Source organism: Scatophagus argus, chromosome 24 (genome assembly GCF_020382885.2).
Source record: "Scatophagus argus isolate fScaArg1 chromosome 24, fScaArg1.pri, whole genome shotgun sequence".
Classification (NCBI taxonomy): Eukaryota; Metazoa; Chordata; class Actinopteri; family Scatophagidae; genus Scatophagus; species Scatophagus argus.
Genome location: NC_058516.1, coordinates 12,319,376 through 12,335,500, shown reverse-complemented (window position 1 = coordinate 12,335,500; position 16,125 = coordinate 12,319,376). Strand labels below are relative to the sequence as shown.

The 16,125-nt window shown below is 39.5% G+C and overlaps 1 protein-coding gene across 1 annotated transcript; it reads left to right on the top strand.

The window, feature by feature from the left end:
• Positions 1–9,433: 9,433 nt before the first annotated feature.
• cryaa (crystallin, alpha A) lies at positions 9,434–12,879 on the top strand. Its single transcript, XM_046382422.1, has 3 exons — positions 9,434–10,519; positions 11,174–11,296; positions 12,114–12,879. The coding sequence occupies exons 1-3, from the start codon at positions 10,322–10,324 to the stop codon at positions 12,321–12,323; spliced, it is 531 nt and encodes a 176-aa protein (XP_046238378.1). The 5' UTR covers positions 9,434–10,321; the 3' UTR covers positions 12,324–12,879.
• Positions 12,880–16,125: the final 3,246 nt, after the last annotated feature.

The following is a 16,125-nucleotide window of genomic DNA, read 5'->3' as shown; positions in this document are numbered from 1 at the left end:
CTGAAGGTTGAGTCTCTGATCTTCAGCATCGCACACACCTCTGCAGCCATCCACAGTCATCCAATATGTCATCAGTTTCCCGGGCAAAAGTAAGCTTAGTCATGGCTATTAAATGGACAGATTTAGAGAACCTAATAGCAACAGTCAGCATAGCAGTGTAACCTAGAGGGTAGAAGTCTAGAGCTCTGTGAGACGAAGGCCTGGAAGGAATGGAATGGAGGTTGAAGCAGGGCGATGGGAGAACTTCTTACAGGCACAAGTGTAACAAGTGGTCTCAGAGTCCATGGATGGCCTCCAGAAATCACATTTAAGCAAAGTAAAGATGTGTCTTTTTATATTGCCATTTGGCATGTAAATGTATCGAGCTGCTGTTACAACCTAATTACCCTGTTATTAATTAAGTCATCCATCTATCGATCTGGACAGGGCATGGGGAGTGTGAGCATTAAATTTGGAGCATAAGAAAAAGGCATTCATTTCGTGAAGGCAAAAAGAGACACAGAACGCAAATACTGGTTTGTATGATCTGCTGGAGATGAAGCAAATGAACCAATCTCTTAATACTGTTGGCCTGGTGTGGTTCTGATTAAGGTGCATGAGGAAGAGCTGTGCAGGTGAGTTGGCTGGAGAAAAGTAGGTCAGCCCCCCGATCTCTGTTCAAAGACACACATACATACAAAGACACACAAAGAGAACAAACAGGGACAAAACAAAGACACAGGGCAAGGGGCAAAACACAGGAGAACACTAGGGGAGCCAAGGGACCAAAACCAAAACCCTAACAAAACAAGATACTGGGCGAGAATAACTACAAAATGAAACGGGAAACTAACAAAAACGAAAAGTGAAACCGAAACATCAAGCTATAACAGGAACATGATTAGTGGTGTTGATAAATGGCGACTTGAGTTGAGTTTGGGTATGTCTTACAAAATAATAATAAAAATAACACCATATATTATTCACAATGTAAAATGCAACAAAATAATAATCCACTCAAGCACATACCTTTTGAGTGTCTTACAAAAAAGTAAGTTGTGTGACAATGATATTTTCCTGTGATGATGTAATTTATTAACCATTATTCATCCATTCTTCTTAAGTCAAGTACCCCTTATTTTTGGGATGAACATTCCATAATAATATCATATATGTTACATGTTATTAATTGTTTCAATATTTTAGACTGCTCAGGTGTGTGGGTATTTCAAACAAACGGTACACAAACAGTAACCAGTTAGACCTGTTTAAAGTCCAAGCTCCCCTCTCAGAGTATTGGTGCTCATGAGTTCAGTCTATCTAATCTATCTAAATGCTGAGGTATTAAGGACTAAGGACTAAGACTGTGGACATGGTAAACAACTCTACTTATATGTTGCTTCTCTAGTTTGATCGACCACTGATCACAGCATAAATTCACATTCACCCACACACGTTGATGTTATTATTTAGATTTTGAGTTTAGAGGAAGGTGATATGATGTAAGTCCAGCAGAGGGGGGCAGAACTCAACCTCTCAGAGTGGCTAAATCAATGGGAGAATTAATGATCCAATTACACAGTCCTTTGCATCTAAATTAAATAGCATATGGGAGGTGGTATCTAAGAATCAAATGCATAAGATTATAATCAAATTATTTACTTAGCTAAAAGTATTCATACCAAACTGAAAATACTACTAGATATCTGGGTACTGCATTCATACTTTACTTAAGTTTGAAAGTAGTTTCAGCTAAATCTATTTTTACTGCTAATTATTTCAGTAAAACTTGTCATAGTACAGGAAAGGTTGTTCCGTGTCAGTGTTTTACTGTTGTCTTCTATTATATGTTTGGATTAATATCACTACTGCTACCACTTAATGTGTATGTTGGTTGCATTTTACTCCTGTTGATGTTTGAAGTAGAGTTTTTTTTCTTAGAATTTTATCAACACATTAAGGTAGATTTTTTCAAAAAATTAAAAATCACCAGGTTCGTTTTTGATTGGACAGTAAGGGTAAGTAAAACAGTAATCTGTGTTGTGCACAGGTAGGAGCTGATTTAAATGTTAGCAGACTATTGACGATTCTCACAGATAATCATTAATTGTTTACAACTAATTTCAATTACGGAGCACCATTTATGCTGTGCAAGACAACCTCACACTAGGCACCAATTATGTTGTCAATTACGGGGCACCACCTGTCTCCTGTCACCAATTGTCACACCAATATGTAAATAATCACAAGCAACGATCAGTTAAACTATAACAGAATTTATTAATAAAAGCCATATTAATTTACAATCAACACCACCTCCAATCAATAAATAATTATCTGTTATGGACTACAACTAAACAACAAACACAAGTAACTATATTAGAGCAAAGCAAAAGAACGCATGTGGTGTGTGTGTGTGTGTGAGAGAGAGAGAGAGAGTCGAGGGAGGGCGCAAAGATGGCGGATGAGATCATGTGAGTGACGTGTCTCACCGTGATCAATATGGCGGCTCAACCGTCAGTTTGAACAAAGAGAGTTGGGAACAATAAGGGGAACAACGTGATCTAACACTTGTCCAACAGAGAGATGGAGCAAACCTGAGTTAATATGCTACCATGTGATCTCCACGGATCAGAGAGGATCCTAATTATCACTGAGGCTTATTTTACCACACCGTAACAAGGCTGGCGAACCGTCTTGACCACCTTCAAACAGTAAAATAAAAGTTTATCGACTGGCGGCGATAGGCTCCTCAAGGAAAACACTCGTGCAGTATGTAAACAAATCAAATTACATTTAGCAAACAAAGGATGCGGCAGTCCCACAATAATAAAAGGGACACGGTGGCCCTATAACAACAACACAGTTAACAGAAATGAACACGCTAACTAAGTTTCTGCTCAGACATATAGACCTCTTACTCTAATATAAAATATTGTAGAAAGTCTGATATATTCTGCCTCAATGAGAATTGGTTACGGGATGAAGAATATGTTAGTTTAAATGAATCAACTCCGTCTGGTTATATTAACTATCATGTTCCTCGAGGCAAACCTAAAACTTTAATCTATCTATAGTTCATTTGAGAGTCTCCCTCTCAGCCTGTCCCACCAAAACTGGAAGTCAGAAAAGCCAGTTTTATTAGTTGTTGTGTATCGCCCACCTGCTGCTGCTTACTCAGAGTTCCTGTCTGAGTTTTCTGACTTCTTATCTAGTTTAGTGCTCAGTACAGAAAAAGTCATTATAGTGGGTGACTTTAACATTCATATGGATGTTGACTCTGACAGTCTTAAGACAGCCTTTAGTTCACTCTTAGATTCAATAGGTTTCCTTCAGATAGTGAATGAACCAACACACTGCCATAATCACACCCTTGATCTGGTTCTCACCTATGGCCTAGAAACTAAGAACCTGTCAGTTGTCCCTCAAAACCCTCTCCTTTCAGACCATTCACTTGTAGTTTTTGAACTAACTCTAACAGACTTTACAGCACACAACAAAAAGGTCTATTACACCAGATGCCTCTCTGAAGATAGTGTAGACAGATTTAGGGATGCAATCCCATCACAGCTCCCCTCAGCTCCATGTACCAGTACAACAGACCGTACTGATTTAAATGTTACTCCTGCAGCAATTGATTCTTTTGTTAATAACACTGCAGCCACGTTGCACACAGTTTTAGATATGGTTGCTCCACTGAAAAAAAAGGTTACAAATCATAGGAGGCTAGCTCCTTGGTATAATTCAAATATATGAACACTGAAGCAAACATCAAGACAGATTGAGAGGAAGTGGTACTCCTCCAAATCAGTTGAATCCCAGAGGGCCTGGAAAGACAGTCCATTGGCATACAAAAAGGCCCTTCGTGAAGCCAGAACTGCCTATTATTCAACATTAATAGAGCAAAACAAGAACAACCCACGTTTTCTCTTTAACACTGTAGCCAGGCTGACCAAGAGTCACAGCTCTGTTGAGCCTTGTATTCCTGCAGCTCTTAGTAGTGAAGACTTCATGAGTTTCTTCACCAATAAAATCAATAACATTAGAGAAAAAATCAATAAAGATCTCCCCACAAGAGCCGATATACTGCCGTCTCTAGAAACCTCTTTTAATCCTACTCCATCTCTGGACAGCTTCCTGCCCATAGAAATCCCTGAGCTGACCTCCAGCATTAACAAATCTAACCCAACTACATGTCTCTTAGACCCCATCCCAACTAAGCTCCTCAAGGACGTCTTTCCCTTGATTGGCGTTTCCTTCTTAGATCAGATCAACTTATCTTTAACAACAGGTTATGTACCACGTTTAAAGCCGCTGTTATTATACTTTTGCTTAAAAAACCTTCACTTGACCCAGACATCTTAGCAAACTATAGGCCGATATCCAACCTCCCATTTTTATCTAAAATAATTGAAAGAGTGGTTGCAAATCAGTTAACTGATCACCTACACAGGAACAGTCTGTTTGAAGTGTTTCAGTCTGCTTTCAGAGCCCATCACAGCACAGAAACAGCACTGGTTAAAGTTACAAATGACCTCCTCATGGCATCAGACCGCGGCCTTGTCTCCATACTTGTTCTACTGGGTCTCAGTGCTGCTTTCGATACAGTAGATCACAACATTTACATCTATGTAACAATATTACATAGATTAGAACATGAGACTAGGATCACAGGGACTGCGCTACGCTGGTTCAAATCATATTTAACAGATAGATTTCACTTTGTTCACGTTAATGATGTTTCCTCTTCATATATAAGGGTTAGCCTCGGTGTTCCACAAGGTTCAGTGCTTGGGCCGATCCTGTTCACCTTATACATGCTCCCTCTAGGAAATATTATTCAGAAACATGGCATGAACTTTCATTGTTATGCTGATGACACTCAGCTGTAAAACTGAGATCATTGTTCTAGGTCCCAAACATCTTAGAACTAGAATAGCTGATAATATTCTCTCTCTGGACGGCATTACTTTGGCCTCCAGTACGACTGCGAGGAACCTCGGCATTATCTTCGATCAGGACGTGTCATTTATCCATCACATTAAACAGACCTCTAAGGCCGCCTTATTTCACCTCCGTAATATTGCTAAGATTAGGAGCGTCCTCTCTCAGAGTGATGCTGAAAAACTTGTCCATGCTTTCGTTACTTCTAGGTTGGACTACTGCAACTCATTATTATCAGGATGTCCAAATTACCAGTACTCTATTAATAGCTTGCAGCTGATCCAGAATGCAGAAGCTCGAGTTTTAACAGGAATCAGTAAAAGGGATCACATCTCCCCCATCTTAGCTTCTCTTCACTGGCTTCCGGTAAAATTCAGAATAGACTTTAAAATTCCCCTACTTACATATAAGGCCCTAAATGGACTAGCCCCATCATACCTGTAGAATCTAATAGTCCCGTATATTCCCAATAGAACACTCAGATCACAGAGTGCAGGTTTACTTGCAGTTCCCGGAATTCATAAAAGGAGAACGGGAGGACGAGCCTTTAGCTATCAGGCACCCCTGCTGTGGAACCAGTTGCCAATCTGGGTTCGACAGGCAGACACCACCTCCACTTTTAAGACTAAACTTAAAACGTTTTTGTTTAGTAAAGCATATAGTTAGGCTCAAACAAAGTGTGTCGGGCTGGTAGGCATAGTTACACTCACCTCATGATAAATAGCCACGGGTAGAATAGGTCTGACTAACTGTTAATCTTTAAATCTCTATCATAGCTATGCTGCTATAGGCCTATGCTGCCGGGGGACACAAACATGATCCACCAAGCAGTTTCCCCTCCTCCTTTTCCTCTTCTATCCTCTCCCCTCGTCAGATTAATATACAATTCATTATTTTATGTCACTGTGTGTCCAGTTCTCCTCGTAGTCTTGTGTCTCTCCCTCCCTTTCTCTCTCTCTCTCTCTCTGTATCTTTCTGCAGGTATCTCTCCATCCAGATCTGCATCCGGCTCTATGACCAACCCAATGTCTACTGTTGACATCTGCCTTTCTTCATTCTGTGCACCGACTATCGGCGGGGTGGTTCCCCCTTGCGGGCCGAAATTGAACTGAATTGAATTGATAGGATAGTGGTTTCCAACACAATATGAAAAATACATGAATGATACAGCATTTCATTATTATAATTTCAGTCTTGTGAAATGTTAAAATCATATTGAGGTGGTATCAAAAGTGATACTGAACGGATGAATCACATGAAAATTTAAAATTTTTATGAGTTGAGATTTGTTTTACTTGTCTTTTTAGTAATGTTGTTCTCATGTTGTTAACTGCTTTCCTACCTGTACAACATCCATTGCACGTCTGCCCGTCCTGGGTGAGGGATCCCTCCTCTGTTGCTCATCCTGAGGTTTCTTCCATTTTTTCCTGTTAAAGGTTTTTCTGGGAGTTTTTCCTTAGTCAATGTGAGGGTCGAAGGGCAGAGGATGTTGCTGCTGTTATGTTAAGCCCTTTGAGACAACCTGCTTGTAAAAATGGGCTATACAAATAAAGTTGTCTTGTCTTGTCTAGAAATCCATATGTGACTTAATTTGGATGCTGACTAATGATTCCAAAATATTTGAAAGAACAGAGAGATTAGAATTTGGTCTGTAATTATTATATCTGATCGATCTCCACCTTTAGTGAGGATAACTTTAACTTCTATGAAGGTAAACTGTTTTACCTTCATAGAAGTGACAAACATACACATGAGGGTCACCTCAAGTTCTTCCTGATGGTCTTGGTGGGAGATGCCAAACTTTATCTTCAGAAAGACTAGCAATCAGTGAATAAGTATGAGCATGTCTACACCTCCAGGTTGCCAGATTGTCAGCCAAAACAGCTTTTCAGAGCTGTGGAAACACATTGGCATTGTCTGTCCCATTGATAAAAATCCAGAATGCTGACTCTGCTGAACAGTAGCCAGTGCAATGGCATCTACATCCGGCCTGCAGCAACTAACAACCTCAGACCCTAACAACCTCCCAAAACCACACCTAAAACAGCTCCAACCCCAGCTGTCCGGCCCAGTTGCTCTTGGCCTGTGGGTGCATGGAGGAACTAAGCCTCTGTGCTAGCTGGCAAAAGCCCTGTGGGATTAGACTAATACAGGCGACGGGAAGCCGCTGGTGGTGAAACAATAGGCATGGGAAGTGACCCTTATCTTTACATTAGAATTTACTCTTCATTAAAAACTATAGCCTATTGTTGTTATTGTAAAAAAGTTTTTAGTTTGTGGATATCTAACAGTCTGCATTCATTAGTAGAATACTGAGACAATATGCATGATGGTTTTTATTATTTATTTTTATTATTTGTTTTTATATGCCTCTGCATATGACAGCCTGGCCAAAGGCATCATGAATGACTTCCCTCAAATTTGGCACAAACATCCCCTTAGACTCAAGAATGAACTGATTAGAATTTGTTAAACAAAGGTCAGAGGTTAAAGTCCCTGTGAGTTCACAAGTCACATTTCTAGTCATCACTCAAGAATTCCCATGCTAATTATGACAAAATCTCAAAGAAATGACTAACAGGTAAAAATTGTGAAGAGATGACATCACATTTCTGCTACATTGTGACATCATAATGTTTTCTGTCCAGTATTCAACACCATAACTGAGGAATACTGAATATAATAATAATACTGAATTGGTGATACCATTCTTGTGCATTCACTTTGAAAGTTAGCTGGATGGATGTGAATTTTCTGTACTACTGGGTTCAACATATGAGAATAATCCACATTTTGGATTTGTACCTCATTTGTAGCAATAGCCATATCCTAAGTAACCAAACCTCATTGGTTTTGCCGATATTGAACTTCAGGAGATTGTTATTGAACCACGTGTCAAAGCTCCCTGCCAGTCACTGCGCATATCTTTTGTGAGTGTGAACAGATATGGATGTAAGATAGAATTTGACTGGTGCCGAGAAATTAATTAATTAACAAATTCCTTTATTAATTAATTACTTTTACATAGCATATTTCAACTACAAAGTCATTCAGTATACAGTTTTCTATTTAGTTTTCTCTTTGTATACACAGTATAATGCTCTACATAAGACATAGAAAGCCATTTAGAAAAGATGCAAGAGAGCACTCCTGGAGTAGTAACCATGTCTGGATTACGGAACTTGGAACTTGGGCTTCTGAATGAAGCCAGGCTTTGGAAGGGAACTTGTCACTTAGCACCTGATGACCTGGTTTACACCATGATGCCCCATTAGGATTAGCCTAAATCAATAACATTGGGCCACCTCCTTGTAAGTGGTAGCCACAATTTATCTAACCTTGTAAGGAGTGGACCCACAAGGTGGTGGCCTAAAGCAATCACATCAGGCCACCACCTTGTGGGTCCACTCCTTACAAGGCTAGATAAATTGTGACCAGCTAGCTGGCGGGTAAAGGCAGGGCCCTTGGTGTGCTGACCTAGGCTAAGAAAGCTTTTGGAGGGATGTGAAATAAGCTGAGTCATGAGTTGGTGTAAGAGGTGGAGCCATACCAACTACTGTTGATGGAGCTTGGCTCACCTCTGTGCGCACTGGCTCTGAAACTCCTCAATGGGCTTGACTCTCCAATTTTGGAGAAAGTATTCATATCCTTTACTAAGTAAATGTACAAATAGCACACTCCATACTCACTAACAATACTCTCTTACAAGCAAACGTTCTGCACTGAAAATGTTACTTAAATGAAAGAATGTATAGCACTTTATATATTTAAACTTGAGGTGGAGCTCATTTTGAACAATTTTGTCCAGGACTGGAACTAATAATTTTCAGTATGAATGAATCAGCTAATATATTGATTGCTTTGGTTTCTGAGAATTCTGGAACTAGTGAGAAATGCTGCCACAACTACCCAAAGCACACAATGACACCTTCACAGAACTTGTTTAGTCCAACTAATAGTACAAAATTAAGAGTTGAAATTATTAAAATAATCAAAAGGAAAAGTATCAAATGTTAACATCTGAGAAGCTAATGAAATGCTTTTTGCATTAGAAATGGCTTTAATGAAAAAGTCAATCAACCAATTGAGAAATTAACTAATCACTTGTTCTTTTAGAAACTGTTGGATAATTTATTTTATAAAATCTAACTAGTAACTAACTAGTAATTAAATCTGTCAGATAATTGTAGTAAAATTAAAGGACAAATTTTCCTTTGAATTGTAAAAGAGTAGAAGGAGAAAGTGGCATGAAAAGAATATTTCACATTTGTACTGAATTGGTTACATTCTACCACTTTTTATTTCTGGTGTTGCCCAAGGTAGCACTGGTTAGGCACTCACTGAGCACCACAGTGAGCAAGCTTTCCCCAAAGAATTCCTTAAGATTTACCTAGCTGTAATTCAATTCAATTCAGTTTATTTATATAGCGCCAATTCACAACAAAAGTTATCTCATGACACTTTCCAATTTGAGCAGGTCTAGACCAAACTCTTGTAACTGGATGACTGACTCAAAAAGACTGTGGTACATTCATTCACTGCTAAGGTCTGCTCTGAGGTTTGTGCCTTTTAAAAGGAAGGTTTTTCCTTGCCGCTGTCACCAGATGCTTGCTGATGGGATGTTAGGTCTCTTTCTATTAAAAACTAAATGAAAGAGTTTAGTCCAGACCTGGCAATCATTTCTGTTTGAAAACTTGAAAATTGGTTTATGCTATTTTTTAAACTTGAGCAATCTTTATTAGTAACATGCTAGTAATATGTTTGCGCCCTAAACCATCTGTTCTCATCCCTCTGTGTTGTTGTTGCTCCATTGTCTTGCAGCATTGTTTCAGAGTCTGCACTCTGTCCAGCTAAACAGGCAGAACAAAAGAGCAGTATTATGTCACTGACTGACAAACAAAATAGATATGTGTGTATCTGTTTGATGCATTACCGTTCACCTAAAACCCATGTGTCTTTGCTTTGCTCCCTGACCTCACTGTCTCTGTCAGTCCCTTCCCCTCCCTGCTCTCTGTCCAGCAAGGTTTGTTTTGGCAGCCCTGGGTGTCTGGTGTGTGGATGGCACTGGGTCACACCAGGGTCTGGACCCAGTGGTGCCCCCCTATCCTGAACCCAGATTCTGCTGACAGGGCCCAACCCACCATGAGATAATGCCATTCCAGAGGGATCGTGGCTAAAGCCTCTCTTTCTGGCTGTCAGGTATATAAAGAAGAGGCAGCTGTAGAGGAGAGGCCAAAGCTCTCTGGAGAGATTTTTTACTCATTGCTTTTCATCGGCATTCTTTGCTCTCTGTCTTGCCTTACCTCCCTTCTTCACCTTCTGGATTCTGAGCTGAGCAGGTTCATCAGCCATCCTGAGCCAAGCCAAGCCAAGTTAGACCAAACTGTCTCCAGTCACTATGGATATTGCCATCCAGCACCCCTGGTTCAGACGGGCCCTGGGCTCTGCCTACCCTGCCCGACTCTTTGACCAGTTTTTTGGAGAGGGCATGTTTGACTATGACCTCTTCCCCTACACCGCCTCCACCATCAGCCCCTATTACAGACAGTGGCTGTTTCGCAGCTTTTTGGATTCTTCCAACTCTGGCATCTCTGAGGTAACAAGATCAGACACTTTTATGTCAGAAAGCACATCATGACTTAGGACAAACATGCATATTGGCTCAATTTATATATATTTATAGGAGGCAGCAAAGGGTTGTGTTCATTTGTATCAAAACAGCATTTAGCATCACTAAAAAGAAAGTTTTTAGTGATGCTAAGATAACACCAAAACTCATCTTAACATACCTTAAAATTTTATTCAGAGTAAATATCTTTTTATGTGTATAGCATTACACATTATTCTTTCCTAAAAAGACAAATAATAATTTCAATGGGATTTGACAGTTTTGAAAACAGAATTATATTATAACTTTTTAAAAAGGAACTTATCATAACTGTCAATAATTGTGATAGTTGTGAGAGCCTTCTCCCTGTTTCCCCATCCATTATTCTGATCTTTGTTAAGTTATTACATTTCTTCGCTCTTATTTTTGACATTTTGATTTAGTTTGGTTTGTTTCAGAGTCTTAAATTTAGTTGCTCTACATCAAAACACAGCTTCTAATGTTCTACTCTTCTACTGTACACAAATTACATTTCCAAATGTTCATGAACTTACATTTTGAGAGGTAAAATCTTTCTCAAAAATACATTTTGACAATGCTATAATAAAATAGACCCTCTCTACACTTACGCATGTCCTTCAGGTGAGGTCTGACAGGGATAAGTTCACAATCTACCTGGACGTCAAGCACTTCTCCCCTGATGACCTCAGTGTGAAGGTCACTGATGACTACGTGGAGATCCAGGGCAAGCATGGAGAAAGACAGGTAGTACCCATCTTTTTGTGCTTTGTTTTAACACTAAAACCTATACTCTCACCTTGAGCTTTTTATTTTGTATTAAGAGTGAGAACAAAAAAGGGGAGGGCAGACAGGTGATCAAAGAACCAGGCTGGTGGGTTTGGGTAGCTAAAGTGAGAAGAACTCAAATGTGTATGTATTTTGCACAATATAATTTAATATTTTACTATACATCAAACATTGCCTCAGTGCTTTGTTGGGCCTATGTTTGCTGTATCCCTAATCCTCAGTACGTACCAAATTCTTCTGTATATGCTGGTACAGTAAAACCATATGTGGGTGAGAAAATAGCAGAAATCAGATTAGGAAATACAAATTCCACCACTATCTGCCCATCTTCTGTCAATGACAGGTTTTTTTTGACACATCATGAGGCTTGCTACTGCTCTTACACCAAAATGCATCTTCTCGATAAATCTCCAGTAAATGTTCCTAAACAGCCTAGAATAGCTCAGGTGGTTTGTGGCCAAACAATAGTTCTCCCATGCCATCACTTAGGTTCATAGATCACCACCTATCATAGACATCATGAGGCAAATCCATGACTTCCACGTTGTTGCTCAACCACGTAACATTTGCAATGTGCTGCACAAGCTGCTGAATAGTCAACTTTTAGTAAGCTCACATTAACAGTCAGCTGGAAAGAAATTTTGATGACTGTCGTTCACGCTACAATACGATGACAGTAAATGTTATCTTTGCGAAGAACTGATTGCCATGTTCATGAAGCCAGAACTGTAATTTTTTAATGAACTTTTTCTTTAATAATCCTGCTGTTTTTTAGGATGACCACGGTTACATCTCTCGTGAATTTCACCGCCGCTACCGCCTCCCCTCCAATATTGACCAATCAGGAATCACCTGCACCCTGTCACCCGATGGTCTGCTGACTCTGACCGGGCTAAAGGTCATGGGAGGGATTGAATCCGGCCACAGCGAACGCAGCATCCCTGTTACCCGTGATGACAAGCCCAATGCTGCAGTGTCCTCTTAGAGGCTGTGCGGTGGAGATTGACGAGGGGTGCTGGAGGGGCTTGTACCCCCTACAATGTGTATCAAAGGGGATGGATGACCACAGAATCTAGATGCTCCACCCCTTGGGTTCTTTTTCTCCCTTTCTCTTAGATAACATCTGCGTCCTCCTTGTTTCACTTTCTCCTCTGTAGATTCTTTTTTAGCACGCTGACAGTATTATCAGTATTGTTGTTTGAGATTAATAAAAATCTGCTCATGAAGGTAGATAAGCAAAGGGCAACTGAAGTTTTGAAGAAAAATCTCATCAAGGACAAGACATTCTCATGCAGATACCTCCTTCTGTGTCAGAGCAAGCCCTCTGACAGTACAGATGGATGAAGTTAAGTTTGGAGGTAAATGTCACACTTGTCCCAGATTTTCCATCTGTGAAGTTCTGAGGCCCCCGGCTTCTTCCATTCTTGTGCTGACTCTTTGAACCCTCTCTTCTTTTGTCTTGAATATATCCTGTACTATAGTCTAGGCCTTGTTGGATACCTGCTCATTCCTGAGAGACACATACTAAAGCAACAATAAAGCTACACAATTAACAAACAAAAAGTGCTGTGAGCATTTATTTTTCACTCTTGACATCAGCTTTGAAGTCAGTCATTCACTATAACAACTCTTCTGGCTTTCTTTCTAGGTTTTATTAGCTGAGTGAATTTGTTTCTCCTTAGGCGGGATTAAAGACAAAAAATTGCACTCCTTCATACTGTTCTGATACCATTCATTCATGTCACATATCTACATATGAGAGAACAGTGATGCAGAATCCTGTCCTACTGTTTAAAATTTAATCTGACTGGTATCACACTCAGTGGTTTGCTGAGAGATAATATTTTACTATAGATAAAAAATTGCCTATATTACATGACTACTTAAATGCTATTAAAAATTAAATAGCTATAATTATTTTTTTTAAATATAGCATTGTTTTGTCAGTGTCACAAACTTCTGTAGACCATTAGAATAGTGTAAAACCACTGGCGTGCACGCATTCACAAGATAAAATGGAAGGAGATCAACTGTTTAGAAAACTGTACCACTACTAGAACCCACAGGGAACCTTTAAGCACATACACAGGTATTTAGACCAAATGAAGATTATTATTAGTCCCAAAGGGTGGAAATTCTAATTGTCACAGTAGCACAAGGATAGCAAAACATTGGTGCAGATAAGTCAAGTACTTTTTTCCTTCTTTTTTTTTTTTTTTTAAAAAAGAGGAGGGATTATCGAAAAACACATACAATAAACCATGTATCCTTTCACAATCAAAAATCAAAAAACTTGAAAGATGACTTGTTTTTATGAGGGCTGAATTTGGTGTTAATATTTCTTTTTTTTCTGATCTGTGTGAGTCAAACCGAAGTGTTTGTCTATACGCTGTCGTCTTGAAAAACGAGTGCTGATGCTTATGGTTGCTAGAGATGGAGAGCGAGAGTTTTTATTTTATTTCAAGGCAACAAATGCAACACTATAGAAGAAGACGACATGACAACAAGTAAGATAAACAGGATTTTCCAGATAGTGTAGTTTTGTTTGGAAAAGTGAAAAGTTTCACAAAAAGCCATTATAACAACATAAGTTTCACATGCCAGAAAAACAAAAACATCAATATCAGATAGATAGACACTTTATTGATCCTGAGGGAAATTCAAGTATCCAGAAACACATTACAGCAGTGTCATGCCTGGTGTTTTTTGTTATGCTTTGTCTTTTGATTTCAGTCCATGTGCCATGTTTCATGTTTGTCTTGTCATGTGTTTCCATGTTTTATGTTCAAGGGTTATGTCATGTCCTGTTTTATTTTGAAAGCGTCTTTTCCCCTGTGTGCCCTGTTTTCATGTAGCTTTGCTTTTGGTTTTCTTGATTGCTTTCTCCCTCCTAATGTGTGTCACCTGTGTCTCGTTGTGATGTCTATTTAGTCCTCGTGTTCCCAGTCACCTTTGTCAGTGTGTTACTTTTGTATGTCCTCTGTTCAGGCCAGGAAATCCTTTTTGTCTTGCCATGCTATGTATTTTCATGAGTTTTTTGCCATAGATTTTTGTACCTTTTGTTGATCCTCGCCACAGTGTGTGCCTTTTTTTGAGTTCCTAGTTTAAAAATAAAGATTATTGTTTTTCTGGATCGGCCTGCCTGCCCGTTTTTCACTCTGCATTGAGGTTCAGCTTTTTCTGTGGGAATCTGTGGTGTCTCTGCTGAGTCCATCCTGGCCAGTGTGTACTGTCAGGTTCAGGCTCATGCAGGACTCAGATGCAGAGATGGTGATAGAGAACTGAGTTTATTTTCCAAGTTCAGCCCTAATAAACCTCACACAGAGCGACAAAAAACAAGAGGCTATGAAAGTTATCTTGGCAAAGGCTATAACTAGACTAAGAAATTTACATTTATCTAGTATAACAGAAAATCTCTCCAACAGGAGGAATAAAATAACACAGGAAGCAACAATCTACTAAGAACAAAAAATCACTCCAGACAAGACAAGGGAAACGCAGACTATTTGAACACAAGGATAATGGGAAACAGGTGGAAACAATCGGGTGATAGGGAAGACAATCAGACTGGAGACATGAGGAAGGGCAAGTGACCTGAAACGAGAGGAGAGTTACTTTTCAAAATAAGTGACGAGACATAAAACCAAGACAAGACAATACCTCACCGCGGTGTGACACAGTGTAGGTTAGTCAAAAAATAAACAAACAAGGTCTAACTGTTAGTAGGAAATAGACTAAACATGTACTTACTAAATTAACATATACTTATAAGTATAATAAAGTACAAAGAAAGCAGGTTGACCAGTTGACTGTGTGTATTAAAACAGGAGACTAAAAACTACAGTGTAGACAGATGTAAACAGATTACTACCCAAAAATGAGTTATAAAGTGCAGTTAATTGTGCAAAACATATAAGATAAGGTGCATAGTGGAATAAATGTCCTCAGATTTTTACACAATATCAGAATGAGAATCAGGTTTAATTGGCCAAGTATGTTGGTATACTCAAGGAATTTGCTTTACCTGGTGATATCTCTCCAGCAACAACTCAATATATAAACAAAGGTTAGACTGAATGAATCGTGGAATCTTCAATGATGTTCCTCGCAGATTTGATGACTGCGGTGTAAAACTGGATCAACAACTCCAGCGGCAGACCACATTTCCTCAGTTGCTTTTTTCTGTTGGGCATTCTTGAAGATGGTGTTGATGCTGACCTCTCACTTCATGTCTTGGGAAATCATGTTGTGAAACTTTTTAAAATGGTAAAAGTCATCGTGTTATAATGTCACGTTTTCACTCTTTGGTACAAAACTACACTACCTACTCTCTAAGATCCTGCTTGTCTGTTGTCATGTTGTCTAATGTCGGCCCTGCGATTGACTGGCGACCAGTCCAGGGTGTACCCCGCCTCTTGTCTGTAGTCGGCTGGGATAGGCTCCAGCCTCCCCGCGACCCTGACGGATAAGCGGTATAGAAGATGGATGGATGGATGGATGTTGTCTACTTTTAGAGTAACATATTTGTTGCCTCAAAATAAAATGAAGCTCTCTCTCTCTCCATCTCATTTTTTGACTTTCCATTCTGAAAGGAATATCAAATGAATGCTGCCTCAAGTGAAAGAGTTTAAGTAGCTTGGGGTCTTGTTCAAGAGTGATGGTAAAATGGAGCATGAGATGAACATACAATTTGGTCCAACGTTAGCGGGGGGGGGGGGGGGGGGGGGGCTGTAGCTGAGCACTGAGGTGAAGAGGGAGCTGTGTCGAAAATCCAAGCGCTTGATTTA